Source organism: Delphinapterus leucas, chromosome 11, assembly GCF_059928025.1.
Source record: "Delphinapterus leucas isolate spDelLeu-1000000601 "Yukka" chromosome 11, BTC_Dleu_Yukka2, whole genome shotgun sequence".
Taxonomy (NCBI): Eukaryota; Metazoa; Chordata; class Mammalia; order Artiodactyla; family Monodontidae; genus Delphinapterus; species Delphinapterus leucas.
Window position 1 is genome coordinate 44,368,107 of NC_143139.1, and position 26,436 is coordinate 44,394,542.

Consider the following 26,436-nt stretch of genomic DNA (forward strand, 5'->3'; position numbering starts at 1 on the left):
TTTTTCCCATTCATGGATGGGTTTTTTAAATCCACTTTTTTTTTTAAATTTATTTATTTTTGGCAGCATTGGGTCTTCGTTGCTGCACGCGGGCTTTCTCTAGCTGCGGTGAGCGGGGGCTACTCTTTGTTGTGGTGTGCAGGCTTCTCATTGCGGTGGCTTCTCTTGTTGTGGAGCACGGGCTCTAGACATGCAGGCTTCAGTAGTTGTGGCACGTGGGCTTCAGTAGTTGTGGCTCGCAGGCTCTAGAGCGCAGGCTCAGTAGTTGTGGTGCACGGGCTTAGTTGTTACGCGGCATGTGGGATCTTCCTGGACTAGGGCTCGAACCCGTGTCCCCTGCATTGGCAGGCGGATTCTTAACCACTGCGCCACCAGGGAAGCCCTAAACCCACTTTTATTCGTTAATTGTAAGTAGTACAGATATTCCAAAAATATAAACAGACACTTAATGGCGTCCTACATTTCAAGTGTTGTTTTTTTTAAATTTTTTATTTATTTTTATTTTTGGCTGCGTTGGGTCTTTGTTGCTGTGCGCGGGCTTCTCACTGCAGTGGCTTCTCTTGTTGCGGAGCACAAGCTCTAGGCGTGTGGGCTTCAGTAGTTGTGGCCCGCGGGCTCAGTAGTTGTGGCCCACGAGCTCTCGAGCGCAAGCTCAGTAGTTGTGGTGCACGGGCTTAGTTGCTCCGCGGCATGTGGGATCTTCCCTGGGCCAGGGCTCGAACCCGTGCCCCTGCACTGGCAGGCGGATTCTTAACCACTGCGCCACCAGGGAAGCCCCTCAAGTTTTTGAATACAACAAGTTTATCAAACCATGAACCTGTGAGCAAGGTAGTCAGAACCCCACAGCCCAGTCACGTTGGGAAGCAGATCTCCCCCACCCTCCAAACGGTATCTTGAAGGGGGTTACGTGGCACGACATGGAACATGTAAAATCTGAGATACTACAAGCAAAGAAGCTCACGGGGCGCAAAGAGGAGGGTCTGCTCCGGGGGCAAGCCCCACAGCAGTAAAGGAATGGTGCAGGGGGCCAGACCCCTGCCTTCCCTCCCCTGCTTGAATGCAAGTATTTACCAGTATTAAAATAAAAGGACAAAACTAAAACCCCATTTTACAAAAAAGGCGACTGAGGGACAGTAGTGGCAAGTAACTGACTGAAGACCTGAAGGGGAAAACAGGCTTACTTTCCGCAGACACTTGACCTGTCTGGGACATGGGATACAGGACAGCCTTACGGGGGGGTTGCCTTATTGAATGAGGCCTCATGAACAGGGTAGGGGTAGCAAAACAAAACGGGATCCATTTCCCAGGGAATGACTGCCTTTAGACTTCCCATGCTTTTAGCACAGAGAAGTTTCTGGGCCACTGTTAACAGAGGTGAATTTATAAAATGGTCAAAATCTTTGGGAGGCAGGAGGGAATTAAACAGAAGGTCCCAGGTTAACTGAAGGCAAATTTACTCAACCTCGCTATAGTAAGGGACCCATGGACCTACAGAGTGTCCCCTCTACAATGTGCAGAGTGGAAACTCTGACCCTTTCCAAATTGGTCCTGTGTCCAAAGCTCCCCCTATGAGAGGGACACGAACATCAGGCTTTTGATTTAGAAGCCCAATCAGAGAGACACACTGTGTCCCTGAAGAGGCACCTTAAAGAACTGAACCTGGCAGGTGGGCAGATTCCTGGCACGGTGTGAACTGGGGTCGGCCAGGCCTGGTGGCCTATTGCTTCCCGAAGACCAGCCTCAAACAGGAAGGGCTGGTAGGAAACCCCGGAAGAGATCCTGGGGTGAACTGGCTCCCTCTCAATCTTGCCTTCCTCCAAAACTGAGTCTGGCCTGATTCCTCTAAGGAGCACGTCTTGCAGTCATCTCTTGCCCCTAACACACTGTGAAACTGGAGACCAGAAGGTGCATAATGACTTCAGGCTGGCTCTGGTCCACACCGATGGACCCTGCTTAGACCTATTTGGCTGAGCTGCCTCTCCAGGGAAGGGAGGAGAGGGTGAGTGGGGGTGTGGCATTTCTGGTGAGGAACTGCATGGGGGCAGGGCAGGGTTCTGGCCAGAACGAGGCCTATGGAGCCAGGCTTCATGCAGAAGCAGCGGGGACACTCCCACCAAGCCATCCTGGGCTCTGGTCATGAGTCCCTTGGAACACTTGGACAAGTCTGATAGGAAAGCAGGTGGCACCAGCTCTTCCTTCACCTGGAGGCAAGGAGACCCAAAGCAGGGCAGAAAGGGGCCTCGGAACTGGATCAGCTTAGAGCCTCTTATTGCTTATTTAGTCAGAAAAGCATAGCTGGACCCCATGGCAGATTTGGCCCAAGGGCTAATCCTTAGGATGGGGCTTGGGAGAGAGGCCCCTCCTGCAATATTAGGATAGAGGCCTAGGCCAGGGCCTTAGAATCAGAAGCTCCCACTTTCCTTCAGGAGGTGTCGCTCCTGGCCAGCCCTGGAGCCCTCTTCCCCTACCTGCATGAAGCAGGATCCCACAGGCACCAGGGAATGATGCCTGGGAAATGATCACATGGGCTTTGGGGACCCTGTTCTACTCATGTGACACCAAAGGGAAAGACAAAGCCTCACAACCTTGGGACAAGGAGGGGAGGTGGCATCACAATGCTAGAGAAGGATGCTAGGCGCTCAGAACGCCAAGCTGCTGCTCCACCACCTGGTCCCGGCTAGCTCCTCACACTGCCCTAGTGTGTGGCCAGTCTGAAAAGGATAATGGGGGTAAGTTCTGAGTGGGCGGTGTTCTTGCACCTGAAGCAACTTACAAATGCTTTGTGACATCTGCCTCCAGGGAAAACAGAGAGGGGGATAGGAACCCCCTCCCACCCAAGGGAGGGAGGGGAGGCCATGGTTAAGGCAGTGATGCTGAAGTGGGGCTCCCTCTGGGGGATCCCTTGTGTGGAGCCAACTCTTAAAGGTTGAGAGATGTTTGCAGGCACATAAGGAGAAAGGTGTTCCAGACAGAGAGCTCTGCAAGAACAAACATCATGAGAGGAACAGTTGAGGGACTCGATGAGTTTGGTTGGAGTGAGTTTGGTTGGGAGTGAGAATGTGTGGACCAGTGAAGCTGAGGATATACTGGGGGCTGCATTATGAAGAGTTTTGAATACTGTGATAAGAATATTCAGCCACAGCCTAAAGGCAACTCCATAGTAAACCTTCTTTTAAAGCTCCTCTTTCATTTAAACTTACCATCCCATTGCTTCATAAAGAAGCCCTCAATTTCCTGCCATTACACTCATAACCAACATCTATCTCTTCAGATACTATTTAAGAGGACTCCTTCCTCCACTCTCAGGTTAATCTCTCTACTTACTTTGCTCTATTTTTCAACTTCTTCTGATGACTCCATCATTCAGCATTTAAATATGCTCAAGACTCTGCCATCTTAAGAAACAGCCACTATATTTTGACTCTTTTTGTGTGTGATTAAAATATATTTCAGTTAAGTAGCTTTATGCAATTCAGATTTTCCATCAATATTGCTTTTTTTTCTTTTTTTAAAATTTGAGATATAATTGATATATTTTTACTCTTATCTGTATTCCTTCCATCACCAAGTTTTTTGAAAAAGTTGTTACACTTACCACTTCTTTATGCTCAGTTATTATTTATTATGGTGAAACTAAGCTGATGCTGCCATTGTGTTGCTTTGGGCTCATAGGCTTTAAGGGATTCAGTGGAGTTGAAAGTTTAAATAATAATTCATCAAGGTCAGCAAATAGATTAACATGTTTAAAAACTCCTAAGACATCATTAGTTAAGCACGTGTATTGGAATAAGATTTTTTTTTTTTTTTTTGCGGTACGAGGGCCTCTCACTGTTGTGGCCTCTCCCGTTGCGGAGCACAGGCTCCGGACGCGCAGGCTCAGCGGCCATGGCTCACGGGCCCAGCCACTCCGCGGCATGTGGGATCCTCCCGGACCGGGGCACGAACCCGTGTCCCCTGCATTGGCAGGCGGACTCTCAACCACCGCGCCACCAGGGAAGCCCCGTAGGATTTTTTTTTAATTAAAAATTTTTTTTAAAATTTGGCTGCACTGCACGACATGCGGGATCTTAGTTCTCCAGCCAGGGATCGAACCTGGGCCCCGGCAGTGAAAGCGCTGAGTCCTAACCACCCGACTGCCGAGAATTCCCCTTGAATAGGGTTTAGATTCTGACTAGGGCACTATGGTGCTGGTGCACATATTTTAACTTGATGTTAGACCTTCATGGAGTAAATGAAATTTCCTCTAAGTTCACATGTATCTGTGATCTATTCCAGTATGCTTTCCTAATTCCTCTTTGATTTAGCAGTTACACACAAATTTTATAGGACTGAAAAATATAAACATGAGCATGTCAAAACAAGTCACAATATTATCATCACACGGTGAGATTTATGATGCCTAATACACGTTTTCTTTATTTTGCCAAATGTCTCCTGTAATTTGGCTTCTCTGATGTCCATAAGAATAGATTATAGCAAGTCCATATTATTATAAGATGCTAAGAGAATGTTGATTTTGCTAAAGTCTCTAAAAAAGATTTTAAAAAGCTCTTCATAAAAAAAAAAAAAAAAGAAAAAAAAAAAAAAGCTCTTCATAGACTAAAGCTAATTTGAAAGAATTTGAACAGCAAAAAGAAAAAAACTTAAGTGATTGGTAGCATTTTCATACCTTTTTTTTAACCTAAAGAATATGAAAGATGTTTTCAGAATCTTATATTGCCATATAGTGACCAAAAACATTCTCTAAAAGACTAGGTAAAATTAATTTTTAACTACCCTTATCTAGTTGAACACTCCATAAGCCATAATTTCTCAAGATGTTATGTAATTTGAAATGTTTTACATCATCCACTTTTACCTGTCAATTTGCTAAAAGCTGTTGTTCCAGCTCTTTGATCTTTGGGAAATTTTTAGGTAAAACCATTTTAGATTATCAGGTAATTTATGTAGTAACTACTACTTAGGTAAGAGATTTTCAGAGCTAAGTGTATTTACTTACTGATTTGCATTTATTATTCCAGTCCAGATCAATTAGGTGAAAAATTACAATAAAAAGTACAGAGGTACCAAATAAATTTATGATATATGAAATGGTTACTAATATAATATTATTGCCATTTTGTGAGAATTATTAAATACAGAAATGGAAAAAAGTAATAAGTACATATAAATTTTCTGTGATAGTTACTGGCAATACTGGTACTTGATTTCAAATTTTTATGAAATATTATCTTAGTTTTGATTTGCATAATTCTCATTCCTGTATTTATAACAGAGTTAAAATGATTTAAAAACTAAGGAACTCTATAGGATTACAAGGTTTAACAGAGTTTTTTTTCCGTTCTAAAAATTTTTTTTTTTTTTTTTTTCAGTATGCGGGCCTCTCACTGCTGTGGCCTCTCCCGTTGCGGAGCACAGGCTCCGGACGCGCAGGCCCAGCGGCCATGGCTCACGGGCCAAGCCGCTCCGCGGCATGTGGGATCTTTCCCGGACCGGGGCACGAACCCATGTCCCCTGCATCGGCAGGCGGACTCTCAACCACTGCGCCACCAGGGAAGCCCTAAAAATTTTTTTTTTAACTTTTTATTTTATATTGGGGTATAGCCGATTAACAGTGTTGTGATTGTTTCAACAATTTTTATTATTCAGCATATAAGCTCAAGCAGGGAAAAAATATAGGTCATAAAACTTATCAATTAGCCAACTCATTAATAGGACCATTTTCTTTTAAAATTTTATTTATTCATCTGGTTCAAAGTTCAAAAGGTACAAATGGGCATATGGTGAAGTCACCCTCCTGTTTCTGTTTCCTAGCTACCCACTTCCCCTTTCCAGTGGCAAACGTTGTTATTGGTTTTCTATATATCCTTCCAGATATATTTTATTCATGTCTAAGCAATTATATTTTTTCCTCTTTTACACAAATGGTAACACAATATAAGCACTGTTTTATATTTTTCCTTAAAATTTTTTTTTTTACTATACATCTTGGAGAACCTTCCAAATCAGTGTATAATGTGCTTCCTTTTATGGCTATGTAGTATTCCATTGTCTGGATGTATCATTATTATTTTAAAAATCCCCTATTGGTGAATATTTGTATTGTTTTCCATCTTTTGTTATTATTAGAATGACTTCATTTCCTGGTTTGTTTGGGACAGTCTCAGCTGTGCCAATTGTCCCAGCTTAAATTTTTTTTTCTTTATTGGAGTATAATTGCTTTACAATGATGTGTTAGTTTCTGCTTTGTAACATAGTGAATCAGCTATACATATACATATATCTCCATATCTCCTCCCTCTTGCGTCTCCCTCCCACCCTCCCTATCCCACCCCTCTAGGTGGTCACAAAACACCAAGCTGATCTCCTTGTGCTATGCTGCTGCTTCCCACTAGCTATCTATTTTACATTTGGTAGTGTATATATGTCCAGCTTAAATATTAATAGTGTCCCTTTCTCTTATAAAAGTGTCCCGATTTGGACAAAACAAAACAATTTATTTTATGGTTACCTTAGCTAATACAATGCTGCAGTGAATAAGATTATATATCCTTTTATTTTGCAAGTTTGCAAACATAACTGTAAGTTGAATCCTAGAAGTAGCATTGCTGAGTCCAAGAGCCCGCATGCAACAATGAAGACCCAACGCAGCCAAAAATAAATAAATAAATTTATTAAAAAAAAAAGGTATATACATTTGTAATTTTGATAGATGTTGCCATATTGCCTTCCATATTGGTCATACCATTTTCCAGTCTCACCAACAATCAGAAGAGTACTTGTTTTTCCACCCTTACCTCAGTTCATTATCACTTTGTTTTTTAATGTTTGTTTTTCCAATAGGTATAAAATGCTATCTCAGTGTTTGGTTTTTTTTTCAGTGTTGTTTTTATTTTACTTTTTAAAAATTACCAATGAGGTTGAGCATCTTTTTATGTGTTTAAGAACCATTTGTGTTTCCGTTTTTATGAATTATTCATGTATTTTCCTATGTTTTTGTTGGATATTAGCGTTTTGTGAAATGAGTTGCATACATTCCTCCTCCTCCCAGTTTATGATTTGACTTTTGGTTTTCCTTTTGCAGTTTTGCCATGTAGGAATTTTTTATCTTTACGTAGTCAGATTTCTTCATCTGTATTTTCTATTCAATGAATATCAAAATCCATTATTCAGCTGGAATCACGTGTAATCTTTGATTTCCTCATCCTTCAGATCCTATAATAGGTCTCAAATCCATCTACTTCTCCCCATTCTTACTATTCTAGTTAAGCTTCATAATTTAGTTCTCCCTCCCATCAGTTTCACTCACTTCTATTCTTAACAGCATAGCCACAAGTGATCTTTCAGAAATGCAAATCTGGTTACGTTGTGTTTTTATGGAACCCATTGATGATTTCCCAAATCTAACATAACTTAAAATATAGAGAAAAATGAATGGGGAAAAAAACAAATGAGAGATGAGGACATTTAGCAAATGTAGATTACTCTTTTTTTAAAAAAAGATTTATTTATTCATTTTATAATTTTTTATTTTTGCTGCGTTGGGTCTTTGTTGCTGTGCGCAGGCTTTCTCTAGTTGTGATGAGTGGAGGCTACTCTTCACTGCAGTGCGCGGACCTCTCACTGCGGTGGCTTCTCGTAGCGGAGCACGGGCTCTGGGTGCATGGGCTTTAGTAGTTGTGGCACACGGGCTCAGTAGTTGTGGTTTGTGGGCTCTAGAGCACAGGCTCAGTAGTTGTGGCACATGGGCTTAGTTGCTCCGTGGCATGTGGGATCTTCCTGGGCCAGGGGTCAAACCCGTGTCCCCTGCATTGGCAGGCAGATTCTTAACCACTGTGCCACCAGGGAAGTCCAGATTACTCTTGACTATGGGGAAAATTAAAAGAACAAGAATAGCTAGAGAAGAATCTATAGTTCAGGGAAGGGGATTTTGTTTGTTTTGCATGTTTGTTTTTGTTTTGTCTTTTTAAGAAAATCATCATCTCAGTATGCTGAGGAGGAAAGCCAGTAGAGATGAAAAGGTTGAAGATAGCAGGTGAATATTATATGCTAAGATTATAGGGAGAAAAAGTGAGGTAGAAAGCTTGAGAATGGTAAATATTTAGAATAGCTTTTGTAGAAGTAAGAGAAGGCACTAACTAGAATCTTGTAGGAGTGTTGGGAAATATCTAAGAGCCTGTTCGAGATGAGAAGTTTGTAGTTTAAACATTTACGCAGAAAAAAAAATACAGATACTTTTATGTGGGAGTGCTGTGAAACTTTCAATGGACAGATAATCCCAATCTTATGCACTTTGTTCCATGAAATAGAAAAAGAAGAAAAACTTTACAACTTGTTTTGTTAAATTACTGTATATTTTAAAACCAAAACCAGACAAGGACAGTTTAGGAAAGATAATTATAAAGACATAGGTGCAAAAATCATAAAACATACGTTTTATGATCAAGGAATTTTTATCTCAAGGATGCTAGAATGGTTAACATTAGAAAATGTGCATAATTACCAAATCAACAGATTAAGAGAGAAAATCTATTTGATCCTCCTGGTCACTGCAGAAGAAGTATTTGATAAAATTAAATACCTATTCATCTTCAAAGTTCTTAGCAAACTAGACAAGGAAAGGAATATCCTGATAAACCTGACAAAGCGTTTTTCAGGTAACAGGCCTGGTATCACAACTTCTGTTAAATATTTTATTGGAGGTCTTATTATTGTCCAGTAAGACAAGAAAAATAAACAAAAGATATAAAGCTTACAAGAAAAGATACAAAATTGTCATTATTCACAAGTGATATTTATGAGGAAAATCCAAGTGACAGGTAAATTGTTGGGGCTAATAAGAGAGTTAAACAAGGTTGCTAGATAAAAGATCAGTATCCAGAATTCAATAGCATTCCTATATTGAAGTAATAATTATACCTATTTCTTATGGCATTACAAACTGAGAAGTGCACATGAATAAACCTATTATAGGATGCGTAAGAGTTTTAGGGAGAAATTAGTTAATGGAAAGGTATACCGTATATTGCAAATTCTAAGCTGGCTCCCGTGATCCCCGCCTCCTGATATTCATGCCTTGTGTAAACCCTTCCTCTTGAGTATGAATGGGAGCTGTGATTTGCTTTTTTAAATTTATTTTTATTTATTTTTGCTGTGTTGGGTCTTCGTTTCTGTGCGAGGGCTTCTCTAGTTGTGGCAAGCGGGGGCCACTCTTCATCGCGGTGCACGGGCCTCTCACTATCGCGGCCTCTCTTGTTGCGGAGCACAGGCTCCAGATGCGCAGCCTCGGTAGTTGTGGTTCACGGGCCTAGTTGCTCCGCGGCATGTGGGATCCTCCCAGACCAGTGCTCGAACCCGTGTCCCCTGCATTAGCAGGCAGATTCTCAACCACTGCGCCACCAGGGAAGCCCTGATTTGCTTTTAAGAAATAAAATCTGGCAAAGGTTACTCTCCCTTGTTGGCATTCAAGAAGCAAACTGCCATTTTGTGAGCTGTCCTAAGGAGAAGGCCACATGATAAGGAACTGAAGGCAGCCCCTAGCCAACACGAAGCAAGAAATTGAGGCCCTCATCCAACAGCCTGCAAGGAACTGAATGCTGCCAAAAATCATGTGACAGAAGTGGATCCTTCCCAACTTGAGCCTTAGATGAGAACTCAGCCCTGGCCAACGCTGACTGTAGCCTAACTAAGCCACGCCCAGACAACTGACCCATAGAAACTGTGAGATAATAAATATGTGTTGTTGTATACTACTAAGTTTATGATAATATTTTATGCAGCAATAGACAACTAATATACTCTGTTAAATGGAGGGAAACAATCAAAAATATGGAGGCTCTCCCCAAAGTAACTTATAAACTTAATACAATTCCAATTAAAATCTCAACAGGGTTTTGCACAGATTTTTCATGAATCCTAAAATTTTATTGATAGTAGAAGACAAAACAGAAGCCAAGATAATTTTGTAAAAGAGTGAAGAAGGGTCTGGACTTCTCTACAGGATATCAAAACTTTATAAAGCTATGTGGTAAAGATGTAATTAACTTTTTAAGAAACTGCCAGTTTTCCAAAGTGGCTTACCATTTTAAATTCCCACCAGCAATGTATGAGAGTTTTGGTTTCTCTACATCCTCATCAACATTTACTATTGTCTGTCTTTTTTATTATAGCCATTCTAATGGGCATATAGTAGTATCTCATTGTGGTTTTAATTTGCATTTCCCTAAAACCCAATGATTCTGAACAGCTTTTTATGTGCTTATTAGTCATTTGGGTGTCTTTGGTGAAGTGTCTATTCAAGTCTTTTGTACATTTTTAAATTGGGTTATTGCCTTATTATTGAGTTATAAGAGTTCTTTGTATATTCTAGATACAAGTCTTTTATCAGATATGTGATTTGCAATATTTTCTTCCAGCCAGCGGCTTGTTTTTTCATTTTCTTAATTGTATCTCTTAAAAGTCAAAAGTTTTAAATTTTATTGAAGTCTAATTTATCATATTTTTCTTTTATGCCTCATGCTTTTGGTGTTGTCTCTGGGAATTCTGCTAGCCCAGAGTCATGAAGATTTTCTCCTGTTTTCTTCTAGAAGACTATAGTTTTAAGCTTTTTCATTTAATTCTGTGATCCATTTTGAATTAATTTTTGTGTATGGTATGAGGTAAGGGTCTAAGTTTTTCTTTTTTGCATGTGGATATCCAATTATTCCAGCACTATTTGTGGAAAAATTCTTTCCTCATTGAATTGTCTTGACACCTTTGTTGAAAATCAGTTGACCATTAATATAAGGGTTTCTTTCTGGTCTCACAATTCTGTTCCGTTGATCTACATTCCTATCTTTATAATAATACCACATTCTCTTGAGTACTTTAGCTTTCTTGTAAGCTTTGAAATCAGTTACAGTTAGTGTAAATCTTTCAATTGTTCTTTTTCAAAATTGTTTTGGTTCTCCTAGGTCTTTTGCACTTTCATCAGCTTATCAACTTCTACAAAGAACCCTACTAGGATTTTGAGAGGAATTGCATTGAAACTATATATCAATTTGGGGGAAATTACCATCTTAACAATTACTTCTTTAATTTCTCTCAGCAATGTTTTATACTTTTTGGTGTATAAATTTTACATTTGTTTTGTTAAATTTATTCCTATTTAATTCCTTTTGATATTATTATGAATGGAATTTTCTTAATTTCATTTCAGTCTGTTTATTGCCAGTGTATAGAAATATAGTTGATTTTTGTATATTGATCTTGTATCCTGTGACCTCCCTGGACTCATTTACTAATTCTAGTAGTTTTATTGTGGGTTCCTTAGGATTTTCTACATAGACTGTCATGTCTTGAATAAGGACAGTTGTATTTCTTCCTTTCCAATCTGGATTCCTTTAAGCTATTTGTTTTTGTTTTTGTTGTTTGTCTGCTTTTTCTTAGGGCATTGTCTAGAACTTCCAGGATAATGTTGAATAGACATGGTGAGAGCAGACACCTTTGCCTTGTTCCTGATTTTACAGGGAATGCATTCAGCCTTTTAGTGTTAGGGATGAAGTTAGCTGTAGGGCTTTTATAACTTTTTTATCTATCAAAATGAGGAAATTTCCTCCTATTATTAGCTAGGAGATTTTATCATGAATGAGTATCAGATTTTGTCAAATGCTAGTTCTGCATTTACTGAGATGATCATGGGGATTTTGCCTTTATTCTTTTAATATGCCAAATTACATTACTTGATTTTTGAACATTTAACCAGCCTTGGGTTCCTGGCACTAACTGCAGTTGGTCATGGTGTTTACACCTTTTTTATATGTTCCTGAATTCAGTTTGCTAATATTTTTTAAAATAAATTTATTTATTTAATTTATTTATTTTTGGCTCTATTGGGTCTTTGTTGCTGCGTGTGGGCTTTCTCTAGTTGCGGCGAGTGGGCTTCTCATTGCTGTGGCTTCTCTAGTTACGGAGCATGGGCTCTAGGCATGCGGGCTTCAGTAGTTGTAGCATGTGGGCTCAGTAGTTGTGGCTTGCGGACTCTAGAGCACAGTCTCAGTAGTTGAGGCACAAGGGCTTAGTTGTTCCGTGGCATGTGGGATCTTCCTGGACTAGGGCTTGAACCCGTGTCCCCTGCATTGGCAGGTGGATTCTTAACCACTGCGCCACCAGGGAAGTCCCTTGGTTTGCTAATAATTTTGTTGAGGTTTTTTACATCTACATTCATAAGGGATATTTGTATATAGTTTTTTTTCCTTATGATACCCAATCAGTTTTTAACCTAATGATTTTTAATAACCTTTGATAATCATTACCCAAATGAACTGTTTCACTAGGGGTTGCAAAGTGGTGCTATTCTGTCATTCCTTATTTATTATTTTAAATTCTTCTATAAATAAGGACTTTGCTTCGTCAACTATTTGGTCATTCAGGGATACAGTTCATATAGAAAAGGTAGGCTGTATATTTGATCTGTTTCTCTTTATTTGCTAAGTTATAGAATAATAAGTTTGTTCTGTAATATCCTCCAAAGGTGATCAGAGTTTTAAAAATTATTATGATTTTGAACAACTATGATATGTTTACATTCTTTGCAGTTGTTATTCTTTTTGATGCTCAAATGTCCCATCTCTGGACAGTGGGAGTCCCCTCAAGTTGACTCTTGAATTCTTTGACACAACCCCAAGTAGTTTTGTTTTGTTTTTTTGATGGTTGACAGATCTTTTATTAACAGTCGAAAGACTTCACACTTGTTACAATAGGAGAATAAGTGTTTCTTTAATGAATAATTAAATGAAAACTACCTAGGACCTTATAGGATTTTTAATGTGTACTAGGTTTGATACATATCTTAGAAGATAGGACTAGCTTGCTGGAATCATGAGGGTATGACCGAAAATTAGGAACAGTAATTTATAAAACATTCACCTAGATGCACCAGAGGGCAGACAGCAGAAGCAAGAAGAACGACAGTCCTGCAGCCTGTGGATCAAAAACCACATTGACAGAAAGATAGACAAGATGAAAAGTCAGAGGGCTATGTACCAGATGAAGGAACAAGATAAAACCCCAGAAAAACAACTAAGTGAAGTGGAGATAGGCAACCTTCCAGAAAAAGAATTCAGAATAATGATAGTGAAGATGATCCCAGACCTCGGAAAAAGGATGGAGGCAAAGATTGAGAAGATGCAATAAATGTTTAACAAAGACCTAGAAAAATTAAAGAACAAACAAACAGAGATGAACAATACAATAACTGACATGAAAACTACACTAGAAGGGATCAATAGCAGAATAACTGAGGCAGAAGAACGGATAAGTGACCTGGAAGACAGAATGGTGGAATTCACTGCTACAGAACAGAATAAAGAAAAAAGAATGAAAAGAAATGAAGACAGCCTAAGAGACCTCTGGGACAATATTAAACGCAACAACATTCGCATTATAGGGGTCCCAGAAGGGGGAGAGAGAGAGAAAGGACCTGAGAAAATATTTGAAGGGATTATAGACAAAAACTTCCCTAACATGGGAAAGGAAATAGCCACCCAAGTCCAGGAAGTGCAGAGTCCCATACAGGATAAACCCAAGGAGAAACACGCCGAGACACATAGTAATCAAATTGGTAAAAATTAAAGACAAAGAAAAATTATTGAAAGCAGCAAGGGAAAAACGACAAATGACATACAAGGGAACTCCCATAAAGTTAACAGCTGATTTCTCAGCAGAAACTCTACGAGCCAGAGGGAGTGGCATGATATACTTAAAGTGATGAAAGGGAAGAACCTACAACCAAGATTACTCTACCTGGCAAGGATCTCATTCATATTCAATGGAGAAATCAAAAGCTTTACAGACAAGCAAAAGCTAAGAGAATTCAGCACCACCAAACCAGCTCTACAACAAATGCTAAAGGAACTTCTCTAACTGGGAAACACAAGAGAAGAAAAGGACCTACAAAACCAAACCCCAAATAATTAAGAAAATGGTAATAGGAACATACATATTGATAATTACCTTAAACATGAATGGATTAAATGCTCCAACCAAAAGACACAGGCTTGCTGAATGGATACAAAAACAAGACCCATATTTATGCTGTCTACAGGAGACCCACTTCAGACTTAGGGACACATACATACTGAAAGTGAGAGGATGGAAAAAGATATTCCATGCAAATGGAAATCAAAAGAAAGCTGGAGTAGCAATACTCATATCAGATAAAATAGACTTTAAAATAAAGACTGTTACAAGAGACAAGGAAGGACACTACATAATGATCAAGTGATCAATCCAAGAAGAAGATGTAACAATTATAAATATATGTGCACCCAACATAGGAGTACCTCAATACATAAGGCAACTGCTAACAGCTATAAAAGAGGAAATTGACAGTAACACAATAATAGTGGGGGACTTTAACACCTCACTTACACCAATGGACAGATCATCCAAAATGAAAATAAATAAGGAAACAGAAGCTTTAAATGACACAATAGAGCAGATAGGTTTAATTGATATTTATAGGACATTCCATCCAAAAACAGCAGATTACACTTTCTTCTCAAGTGTGCACGGAACATTCTCCAGGATAGATCACATCTTGGTTCACAAATCAAGCCTCAGTAAATTTAAGAAAATTGAAATAATATCAAGCATCTTTTCTGACCACAATGCTATGAGATTAGAAATCAATTACAGGGAAAAAAACGTAAAAAACACAAACACATGGAGGCTAAACAATACGTTACTAAATAACCAAGAGATCACTGAAGAAATCAAAAAATACGTAGAGACAAATGACAATGAAAACACAATGATCCAAAACCTATGGGATACAGGAAAAACAGTTCTAAGAGGGAAGTTTATAGCGATACAAGCCTACCTCAAGAAACAAGAAAAATCTCAAATAAATAATCTAACCTTACACCTAAAGGAACTAGAGAAAGAAGAACAAACAAAACCCAAAGTTAGCAGAAAGAAAGAAATCATAAAGATCAGAGCAGAAATAAATGAAATAGAAGCAAAGAAAGCAATAGCAAAGATCAATAAAACTAAAAGCTGGTTCTTTGAGAAGATAAACAAGATTGATAAACCATTAGCCAGACTCATCAAGAAAAAGAGGGAGAGGACTCAAATCAATAAAATTAGAAATGAAAAAGGAGAAGTTACAACAGACACCGCAGAAATACAAAGCATCCTAAGAGACTACTACAAGCAGCTCTATGCCAATTAAGTGGACAACCTGGAAGAAATGGACAAATTCTTAGAAAGGTATAAGCTTCCAAGACTGAACCAGGAAGAAATAGAAAGTATGAACAGACCAGTCACAAGTAATGAAATTGAAACTGTGATTAAAAATCTTCCAACAAAAGTCCAGGACCAGATGACTTCACAGGTGAATTCTATCAAACATTTAGAGAAGAGCTAACACCCATCCTTCTCAAACTCTTCCAAAAAATTGCAGAGGAAGGAACACTCACAAACTCATTCTATGAGGCCACCATCACCCTGATACCAAAACCAGACAAAGATACTACAAAAAAACAAAATTACAGACCAATATCACTGATGAATATAGATGCAAAAATCCTCAGCAAAATACTAGCAAACAGAATCCAACAGCACATTAAAAGGGTCATACACCATGATCAAGTGGGATTTATCCCAGGGATGCAAGGATTCTTCAGTATACGCAAATCATCAGTGTGATACACCATATTAACAAATTGAAGAATAAAAACCATATGATCATCTCAATAGATGCAGAAAAAGCTTTTGACAAAATTTGACACCCATTTATGATAAAAACTCTCCAGAAAGTGGGCATAGAGGGAACCTACCTCAACATAATAAAGGCCATACATGACAAACCCACAGCAAACAATGGTGAAAAACTGAAAGCATTTCCTCTAAGATCAGGAACAAGACAAGGATGTCCGCTCTCACCACTATTATTCAACTTAGTTTTGGAAGTCCTAGCCATGGCAATCAGAGAAGAAAAAGAAATAAAAAGAATACAAATTGGAAAAGAAGAAGTAAAATCATCACTGTTTGCAGATGACGTGATACTATACATAGAGAATCCTAAAAATGCCACCAGAAAACTACTAGAGCTAATCAATGAATTTGGTAAAGTTGCAGGATACAAAATTAATGCACAGAAATCTCTTGCATTCCTGTACACTAATGATGAAAAATCTGAAAGAGAAATTAAGGAAACACTCCCATTTACCATTGCAACAAAAAGAATAAAATACCTAGGAATAAACCTACCTAGGGAGACAAAAAACCTGTATGCAGAAAACTATAAGACACTGATGAAAGAAATTAAAGATGATACCAACAGATGGAGAGATATACCATGTTCTTGGATTGGAAGAATAAATATTGTGAAAATGACTATAGTACCCAAAGCAATCTACAGATTCAATGCAATCCCTATCGAATTACCAATGGCATTTTTTACGGAACTGGAACAAAAAATCTTAAAATTTGTATGGAGACACAAAAGACCCCGAATAGCCAAAGCAGTCTTGAGGGGAAAAAATGGAGCTGGAGGAATCAGACTCCCTGACTTCAGACTATACTACAAAGCTACAGTAATCAAGAGAATATGGTACTGGCACAAAAACAGAAACATAGATCAATGGAACAAGATAGAAAGCCCAGAGATAAACTCACGCACCTATGGTCAACTAATCTATGACAAAGGAGGCAAGGATATACAATGGAGAAAAGACAGTCTCTTCAATAAGTGGTGCTGGGGGGCTTCTCTGGCGGCGCAGTGGTTGAGATGCAGGGGACACGGGTTCGTGCCCTGGTCCAGGAAGATCCCACATGCTGTGGAGTGGCTGGGCCCGTGAGCCATGGCCGCTGAGCCTGTGTGTCCGGAGCCTGTGCTCTGCAACGGGAGAGGCCGCAACAGTGGGAGGCCCGCGTACTGCAAAAAAAAAAAAAAAAATGGTGCTGGGAAAACTGGACAGCTACGTGTAAAAGAATGAAATTAGAACACTCCCTAACGCCATACACAAAAATAAACTCAAAATGGATTAGAGACCTAAATGTAAGACCGGACACTATAAAACTCTTAGAGGAAAACATAGGAAGAACACTCTTTGACATAAATCACAGCAAGATCTTTTTTGATCCACCTCCTAGAGTAATGGAAATAAAAACCAAAATAAACAAATGGGACCTAATGAAACTTAAAAGCTTTTACACAGCAAAGGAAACCATAAGCAAGATGAAAAGACAACCCTCAGAATGGGAGAAAATATTTGCAAACGAATCAACGGACAAAGGATTAATCTCCAAAATATATAAACAACTCATGCAGCTCAATATTAAAGAAACAAACAACCCAATCCAAAAATGGGCACAAGACCTAAATAGACATTTCTCCAAAGAAGACATACAGATGGCCAAGAAGCACTTGAAAAGCTGCTCAACATCACTAATTATTAGAGAAATGCAAATCAAAACTACAATGAGGTATCACCTCACACCAGTTAGAATGGGCATCATCAGAAAATCTACAGACAACAAATGCTGGAGAGGGTGTGGAGAAAAGGGAACCCTCTTGCGCTGTTGGTGGGAATGTAAATTGATACAGCCACTATGGAGAACAGTATGGAGGTTCCTTAAAAAGCTAAAAATAGAATTACCAAATGATCCAGCAATCGCACTACTGGGCATATACCCCGAGAAAACCATAATTCAAAAAGACACATGCACCCCAATGTTCATTGCAGCACTATTTACAATAGCCAAGTCATGGAAGCAACCTAAATGCCCATCGACAGACAAATGGATAAAGAAGATGTACATATATACAATGGAATATTACTCATCCATAAAAAGGAACAAAATTGGGTCATTTGTTGAGACGTGGATGGACCTAGAGACTGTCATACAGAGTGAAGTAAGTCAGAAAGAGAAAAACAAATATCGTATATTAACGCATATATGTGGAACCTAGAAAAATGGTACAGATGAACTGGTTTGCAGGGCAGAAGTTGAGACACAGATGTAGAGGAAAATGTATGGACACCAAGGTGGGAAAGCCGCGGGGTGGGTGGGGATGGTGGTGTGATGAATTGGGCGATTGGAATTGACACGTATACACTGATGTGTATAAAATGGATGAGTAATAAGAACCTGCTGTATTAAAATAAATAAATAAATAAACATTCACCTAATAGCTTTCCTAAACATTAGTTCCCCTGAAATTAAATCAGGAAATAAAATTTCTGTTTATACCCAGTTTTAGATATGATTCATAACAGATGTTAATTTTATAATTTTTTTTTTTTTGCAATACACGGGCCTCTCACTGTTGCAGCCTTTCCCGTTGCACAGCACAGGCTCCGGACGTGCAGGCTCCGGACGTGCAGGCTCAGTGGCCATGGCTCACGGGCCTAGCCGCTCCGCGGCATGTGGGATCTTCCCGGAGCGGGGCACGAACCCGCGTCCCCTGCATCGGCAGGCGGACTCTCAACCACTGCACCACCAGGGAAGCCCCTGATGCTACCTTTTTAAAGGTACTCAATAAAAATTCAAATCTCATTTTTTAAGATTACGAATTTAAAGTGTGCAGTAAAACAACCCCAGTATTCTTTGATAGCTTCCTTGCTTACTGGTCTGAATATGCATTGTACATATTGTTTTCTCTTATTTTTGCCATTATATCTTTGGAATATATTCCTAGAAGTAGAACTGTTAGGTTGAAGGGTAAAAGGATATGTAATTTTGCTAAATAGTGCAAAAGGAGTTATGCTATTCTCTGTTTCCACAAACAATATATGACAGCCTTTTTACTACAGTCTCTGCCACTTGTCTGACTACTCAGTTTGTTGTCAAGCTTTTGGATTTTTGCCAGTCTGGTAGGTGAGGAATGGTATCTCCAAGTAGTTTTAATTTTAACATATTTTTCTGTTCAACAACACATTTCAATAAGTTAATGATAGTGAGTCCACGTTAACATATAAGGAAAGAAATTTGCCATTAGGCATCTAAAAGTTTATGAGTTGGCTCTGATTCTCAAGCTGAAGTTTATTTACTTAGATTTGCGGTAAGGAATAAGATGGATTTGTTTAGACAACTATTATGTTAATAAAATATTCAGTAAAAAAAAGATGGATTTGTTATACTCAACATGGCATAGTAAATATCACCTGTGGTCTCACACTTGGAAAATGCTTTGTAATCAATAAAGTACTTTTACAGTCATTATCTAATTTGACTGTCATGATTATCCCTGAGAAATAGAACAGATACTATGCCCATTTTGTAGAAGGGGAAACTGATGTTTTAAAAGATCGAGATTTTCCAATTTTACACAGCAAATGATAGAGCTGGGTTTAAATTTCAAAGTTCTGATCTACCTATATACAAATTCTGCGCTTTCTCTTCCTGGTATTTGCTAAAGGGTGCATGACCTATATTATCCAGGCGGTGGCAGTGTTCTCTTAATGTTCATTGAGATTCACTTTCCCATTGGAGATACTTAAAAGAAATTGGGGATTCCCTGGTGGTGCAGTGGTTGAGAGTCCGCCTGCCGATGCAGGGGACGCGGGTTCGTGCCCCGGTCGGGGAAGATCCCGCATGCCGCGGAGAGGCTGGGTCTGTGAGCCATGGCCTCTGAGCCTGCGCGTGCGGAGCCTGTGCTCCACAACGGGAGAGGCCACAACATTGAGAGAGGCCCGCGTACCGCAAAAAAAAAAAAAAAAAAGAATAGGCCAAAATATTAGGTATCACTGCTTTAACACTTAAGATAAAAAGCTGATTTGAGGAAAATGGTTGAACTTTCACCTCTGAAATCCTAGGATTATTTCTTTATTATTTCTGACCCCAAAAGATATATATATCAGAATTCTAAATTTTACAGTCAAATCAGATTGGTATGGGAACAATGTTGAATTGAGACAGAAAGTCTGGATTCTGGTGTCAGATATTTGACCCCTATGACCTTATGCAAGTGAGTTTACCTTTCCGGGTTTTTTTATTTTCAATCTGAAAATGAGAGAGGACAAAGGAAAGGAACTATCCAATTCATCAGTATTCTGACTCATTATCATCTCCACAGTCTCACCCTTCTTGCAGTGTTAGATTTAACCATATGAAATTACCAGTATTTGACTATTTGAAAAGATTTATATTTAACCCACATAAGCAGCCATTTCATTTGGTTCTAATTGTTCAATTCAGTTGTGGACACTTATGGGGATCATCTGAGCTATTTATTTTAGGGATAGCTGAAGCCAAACAAAATTAATGTCTCAAGTGTAAAGGAAACATACATTTGGAGACTATAATATTACCCATCAATGCAGTCCATTGCTGGGTATGCATAGAAACCAGTCTAGTCTTTTCTTTCTACATTATACTAATTTTCTGGTCCAGTGATTCTAGAAGATTTGATTCCTGTATTTCTTTAGTGTGTGGCAAAGGAAAAGTCTACTTGAAAATTTTGTTAGGATATTCTCTGTAGTAAGTTTTGGCCAGAAATATCTGTTGTTATAGAAGAGAAGAATATACTATTAGCACTGATATCCAGGGTATGAGATAAATAATTCTTCAGAGTTGCCTGTCTTTTCCCCTGTTTTCCAATGAGTTAAGTCAAGGAGTCGAGAGGCCAAACTTTCCCAGTTTCTAGTTTTAGACCAATTTTGTCATTCCATCCTATATTCGAAGGGGACAAGGCTAAGCTTTTCTAGTTGTTTGATTCAGATCCTTAAATTTTCCTACTTAAGGAAGCTGATGTGTTAAACTTTTTTTTTTCACTTCTTCTTAAGGCATTACCTCATCTCTTTACCATTAAATAAATTGAACTTTTTGGTCTTTTTTTCGTGACCTAGACTTTTGGGCACAAAAGTTAATCAGTGGGAGGAAAGATAATCCACAGAGAATATATATATATATATATATTTTTTAAACATATATTTATATAAATATAAATTTATATTATATATTTATTTGAAATATATATATGTATATTTTTTGGCCACGATCTTAGTTCCCTGACCAGGGATCAAACCCGCATGCCCTGCAGTGGGAGCGTGGAGTCTTAACCACTGGACTGCCAGGGAAATCCCCACAGAGAATATGAATAGCTGGGGAAAAAAAAACCCTTGGCCCTAATATATTTATTCAGGTCTCTGAACCATATTCAGAGCTCCACTAACAAACTTGGTCCTGTCTCACTGCTGGCAGACACATGTGCTACATCAGCCTGGCTCTAGTCCTACAGCTAGGGTCTGGCATATCTGCAGGTAATACATTCTTTGAGTTCTCCACTCTGATGTGGAGGGCCCAATAGTTGCATGCAGTCATCTTTCAACATACAAGTCAGGGTTGATCTGACCCCAACTGCTCTCTACCTGAGACACATACTTAAAAGTGTTTTGTTACCAAGTCCAAGCTTGTGCTGCTTGCCGAAGGACAGGCCAGTAAACTGAGAGACAAGTTGTTGGGGCAAGGAATAGTGACTTTATTTGGAAAGCCAGCAGACCGAGAAGTGGTGGACTAGTGTCCTAAAGAACCATCTTACCCAAGTTGGAATTTAGGCTTCTTTTTTACTAAAAGGGGAGGGGGTGTGGTTGGTTGCTGCAAACTTCTTCGTGTCAGAATCCTTTGTTCTTGCATCTGTCCAGGTAGGTCAGGTCATATTGTTCCTGTAAACCTCCAGCATGACAAATGTTATTCTCTGTTCTGCAACTTTTTATCTCTGTAGGAATGGAAAAGTTTTATACCTTTAAAGGTCAGAGCCTTGAGAATGGGCTATCCTGTATATTTCAGGCTATAGGCAACATTCTTAACTTGTAGCAAAAGCAATAGAATACAAAGGTTAAAGTAAAAGAAACAGGTCCAACATGGAGTCAGATTTGTTCTTCCCTGTTACAGTTTTTCTGGAGAAATCACAAACCAGTCTATATTGAATCCGAGATATAAATGTCTCCGTCCAAGAGATGTTCCAAATAACTTATTTTACTTTTTCCCCTCAAAACAACTTTTGGGTGCTGGGCTCAAGAGAACCAAGAATTTGAGAGGCATTGACTAAATCTGGAAAAATGTAAGCAATATAATGGGCAAAGCAGATGGGGGGTGGTGATCAAAGTAAACACACTGGAAGAAATAGGATTCTTCCTCTTCTCATATACTTCCTGAATATAACCACAGAACTCCATTACCTTCTCTGTCACTTCCACAAGATTCCATCGCCTCCTTTAAAAATATACTTAACAGAGTAAAGGATGTAGTTTCCAGTCCTGTTGGTGCTCTTTGACATAATTGACCTTTGACATCAGTTCACCAATCTGGGTCATTTTACTTTTATGGCCCTAAACTTATAATCAGAGTATAAACATACAGGTTTTTGTATTAGTAAATACATATGGAATTTATTTATATAGAATTTATAAAATAGAATTTATTTAATTGGATCCTTTTTTTTTTAAAATAAATTTATTTATTTATTTATGGCTGCGTTGGGTCTTTGTTGCTGCGCGCGGGCTTTCTCTAGTTGCGGCGAGCGGGGCTACTCTTCGTTGTGGTGCGCGGGCTTCTCATTGCAGTGGCTTCTCTTGTTGTGGGGCACGGGCTCTAGGCATGCGAGCTTCAGTAGTTGTGGCACATGGGCTCAGTAGTTGTGCCTCGCGGGCTCTAGAGCACAGGCTCAGTAGTTGTGGCACGCGAGCTTAGTTGCTCCACGGCATGTGGGATCTTCCCAGACCAGGGCTCGAACTCATGTTCTCTGCATTGGCAGGCGAATTCTTAACCACTGCGCCACCAGGGAGGTCCCAATTGGATCCTTCTTTATCTCTCTTCTGATACTTTCTACTTTTTCTAGATCTATTTCAATTTCTTAGAGTAGTAGAACTCTAGAGAAATGGGAGCTGGGATGTCTTGTCTAGTGTACTTTGATTCTGTACTATTTTGTTTCCTTTTTTTCCTAGAGATAAGAGACGATCCACCAATTTCCAAGAGATTGGGAGTTATGAAAAGAATTTCCAAATAATCAGATTGTTTGCTTCTAGAAGGCAGAGAAATGAAATTGGATTGGGTGATTCCTGAAATTTCTTATTCAGTACTTCCACTTATATAGTTTAGCCTGCCTAGTCCTAGTATGATCTTTTGAATGTAACTAAGATACTAGTTTTTGGAAATGTTCACTTCAGATCATAAAATCTGGGTTATACAATACCCAGAGGGATACACTGGGAGACAGTAGGGTAATTAATCAAAATAGAGCTAACATCTGTTGAATGTGTACCAAGTGCCAGATACCTGCCTAAGGGTTTTATATACATTGCCTTATTTCATTTCACTACAATTTAGGAAGCAGAGACTATTTATTTTGTATATTTTACAGAGGAGAGAAGGTTCAGCTTGTGAGTGACAGGACCAAACCAGAACTTAGATTTGATTCCAAAGGCAAATGAAGTAGGTATTATCTCCATTTTGGAAATGAGTAAATTAGAGATGTTAAGTAACTTGGCCTAAAGTTACATAAACAGTAACTAACAGTGGTGTCAGGATTTGAACTCATGTCTGCTTCTCTCTAAAACTTACGGTTTTAACTATTTTAAATTCTAAGATATCATTGAGCATTAAGGAATGCAGTAAGAGAACACAACACGTTGAGAATATTAGAAGTTTTAAAAAATTAAATTAGATTGACTGCTATTATAAATCCCATTATAAATCAGGCTTTAAAAATGAAGGGTTTTTACCACATTGTTAGGCTAAGGGAGGAGACATCAACCAAGGACCTAAATGGCAATGATAACTTGGCATATCATGAATGAGAATCTCTGAGGGCAGAAAAGGGACTTTAAAAAAATATGGTATCACTGAGAGATGCCTTTATTGATTTATTGACTGCGTTTGGCTGCTGTGCTTCCAATCTCAGTTGCAGTTCCCACATTGAGGCTGTTCCCACCCTTCCTGTGTCCCTTGAGCTGAGCAGGAATTTCCTGTCCTATTGGAAATGAAAGTTAGAGATTGGGGGTATGGTATGTGTGTATTTACTCTGCAGACTGTTGGTACTGTCTGTCCCATTATTATAGCAAAAAGGTGACAGGAAAACTAGAATAGAGACTGGAACTTCATTTAAGGGATGGTTTGAGCTTAATGTTTTCTGTGGCAAAGCAGACAGGGTTAATTTATTACTTAGAATATCCACTATGGCTGTGAGGGGGCCTTAAGAAGTGATTTGAAGGCTTTCATTCTATATCCCTGTTCTACTTGGACTAGATTGGTAAATTACTGGGTATCATTCTTAAATTTTTGTTTTCCAACAAGTTTCTTTTATTGTTAAGGTACCTTCTACAGGACATTCCTTTGAAAGTATTAGAGGTGAGTGTTGCAACTGTGTTCAATTCTTGACTCTAAATTAATGTTCTTCTTTCCTAAGAACTTTGTATTTTTCTTCTCTGTGAAGCATATGTTTTTAAAATAGTTATTTATTTTTTTCTACAGTTCACAGACAGCTTGAAGCAGACATCCCAACTCTGTGAACTTCAGCTTGGGCATAAATTTCAGGTTGGGTGAGTAACTAATTGTTCAGCTTCATAGACCTTGAAGACTAGGAAATAGTGGGATAAAGATTCAAATAAGATAGCTTACAATTGAAGAAATCACTAGGCAATTATATCTCAATAAAGCTGGGGGAAAGAAAAAAGAAAGCACTAGGCACCAAGTTTCATGACATAGTCCAGTTTGAAAATTCCTTCTCAAGTATTAAGTCATAGCTGGGAGAATCTGAAAAGGATTAAGAGGCATCAGCCCATCAGCATAACCTAAGAGGAGTAAAACTATCCAAGGATCTGAAACTAGTTATTTCCCATCCTCTGTTTTGCTTGTCTCTGCTCTTTGGTGAGCTCTTCTGTTTGTTCTTTCTTTGTGTGTTAAGGTCGCTCTAAATATAAAGTGGGGGGTAAGTCCTGAGCTCACCTCACATATTCTTTTTCAGTACTGTGATTTTCTTCACATGTTCTCCAAAGCAGTGTCCCAGTGGCCCCTTTAAAATCAAGATTGGAGTCTTCTTATAGCTGAGATCTAAGGAGAAAATATCCTCATTTTTTCATGGGATTCTGAACTTGTTCATATAGGAAAGGTGATGGAGTTGAAAGGGGTAGACCTAAGAACTTTTCTTTTGTTTTAACTGCTAAGACTGTGGGGGAAAACAAAAAACCAAAAAACCAAAAAAACATCTTGGGCATTAGGACCCAGTGGAAGAGCCTCACTCAGACTCGGGGTTAAGTTCTATCAGTGACGTAAACAAGCAGCCCTAGCTCATTCTTTACTCCCCCCCTCCTTCTCTCCCCCTTTCTCCTCCCCCTCCTTTCTCCCTCTCCCTTCTCTTCCTCCCTCCCTCCTTCCCTCCCTCTCCCTCTCTCTCTTTCCTCTCCCTTTCCCTCTCCTTCTTCCCCTCTTCTGTCTCTTAGCTTCCTAACATTAAAGAGAAAATGCTGCTATCAGTGACTTCCAGGCCTGGGATTTCGACTTTTGGCTATAACAAAAACAACAAGAAGGTAGGGAAAAGTGCTTTTTTGGAATCCAGCTACTTCCTTTTCTGGGGATCGGGAGTGCCCTTGGCTTTAACATTCTCCTTAAGAGGGGAACGGGATTCCTCTCCTCTCAGCGCCTCTCTTTTTCCATCACTTTTTGGCATCTTTTCTCACCTGATTCTGAAGTTTTAGGAATTTATAGTCCCTGATGTGAGGCCTGAAGGCAGTGGAATTAAAAACAAATTAAGCTTTGCAAGTTTGTATCTTTGTGAAAGGAAGTTAGTTTGACTTCCTGCTGATGTATCCAATTTTCACAGGGAAAATATGTCACCTCAAACCCTGGCCCCCAGCCTACCACCTCCAAGGTTATTTTGTCATTTTGGTTAACTGTTTGCATTCTCCCCCCAGCCCACCTTCCTTCCTACCATTCCTCCAGCATTATCAGGTAGCTGAATACAGTCAGTGAAATCACAACAGCTTCATCTGAGGACTGAGTCTACTCTTCTAGCTTTGATAAAGACCCTACCCCACCCAGCCTGTAGGGAAGGAGTTTTAAGAGAACACGTACCTTGGGAATTAAGGCAGAAAGTTCTGTGATTCTTTGGGATCTGCTGCTGAGCTGGGCCTTTCTGCTCTGCAGATAGCCAGGCTCAGCAGAGATATCTGGAGTCTGTGCTCGGGCACAGGGGCAGTCTGGGGAGAGGTGTACAGTCATCCCCACAATTGCCAGGGAATATCTTGGGCAGTTTCTTGGCATTTCAGTGCACACCGTGCTGATTAGGAGGAACTGTATGCTGTAGCAGAAAGACCATTTACCCCGTCTCTTGATTTTATAGCTGTTCTTTTTTTTTTTTTTTTTTTTGCGGTACGCGGGCCTCCCACTGTTGTGGCCTCTCCCATTGCGGAGCACAGGCTCCGGACGCACAGGCTCAGCGGCCATGGCTCACGG

At 39.3% G+C, this 26,436-nt stretch overlaps 2 protein-coding genes across 3 annotated transcripts in view; both read left to right on the top strand.

Annotated features, from left to right (window-relative positions):
* SPRYD4 (SPRY domain containing 4) overlaps positions 1-19,797 on the top strand; it is a 38,210-nt gene extending 18,413 nt beyond the window's left edge. Inside the window, exon 2 of the mRNA XM_022571828.3 lies at positions 1-19,797. This exon is cut by the window's left edge and continues 17,922 nt beyond it. The gene's annotated coding sequence lies outside the window, so the exon portion shown is untranslated.
* A 1,085-nt stretch (positions 19,798-20,882) lies between these two features.
* Positions 20,883-26,436, top strand: part of RBMS2 (RNA binding motif single stranded interacting protein 2) — a 59,819-nt gene continuing 54,265 nt past the window's right edge. Inside the window, exon 1 of one of the 2 annotated variants that reach the window (XM_089920886.1) lies at positions 20,883-24,524. Coding sequence is in view for 1 of the 2 variants with exons in the window: in XM_022571819.2 (XP_022427527.1) it covers positions 25,446-25,511 (66 nt within the window). In the remaining variant the exon portion in view is untranslated. Of the gene's footprint in view, positions 24,525-24,544; positions 25,512-26,436 lie in introns of those variants that run through there. The other variant, XM_022571819.2, reaches the window with a different exon arrangement.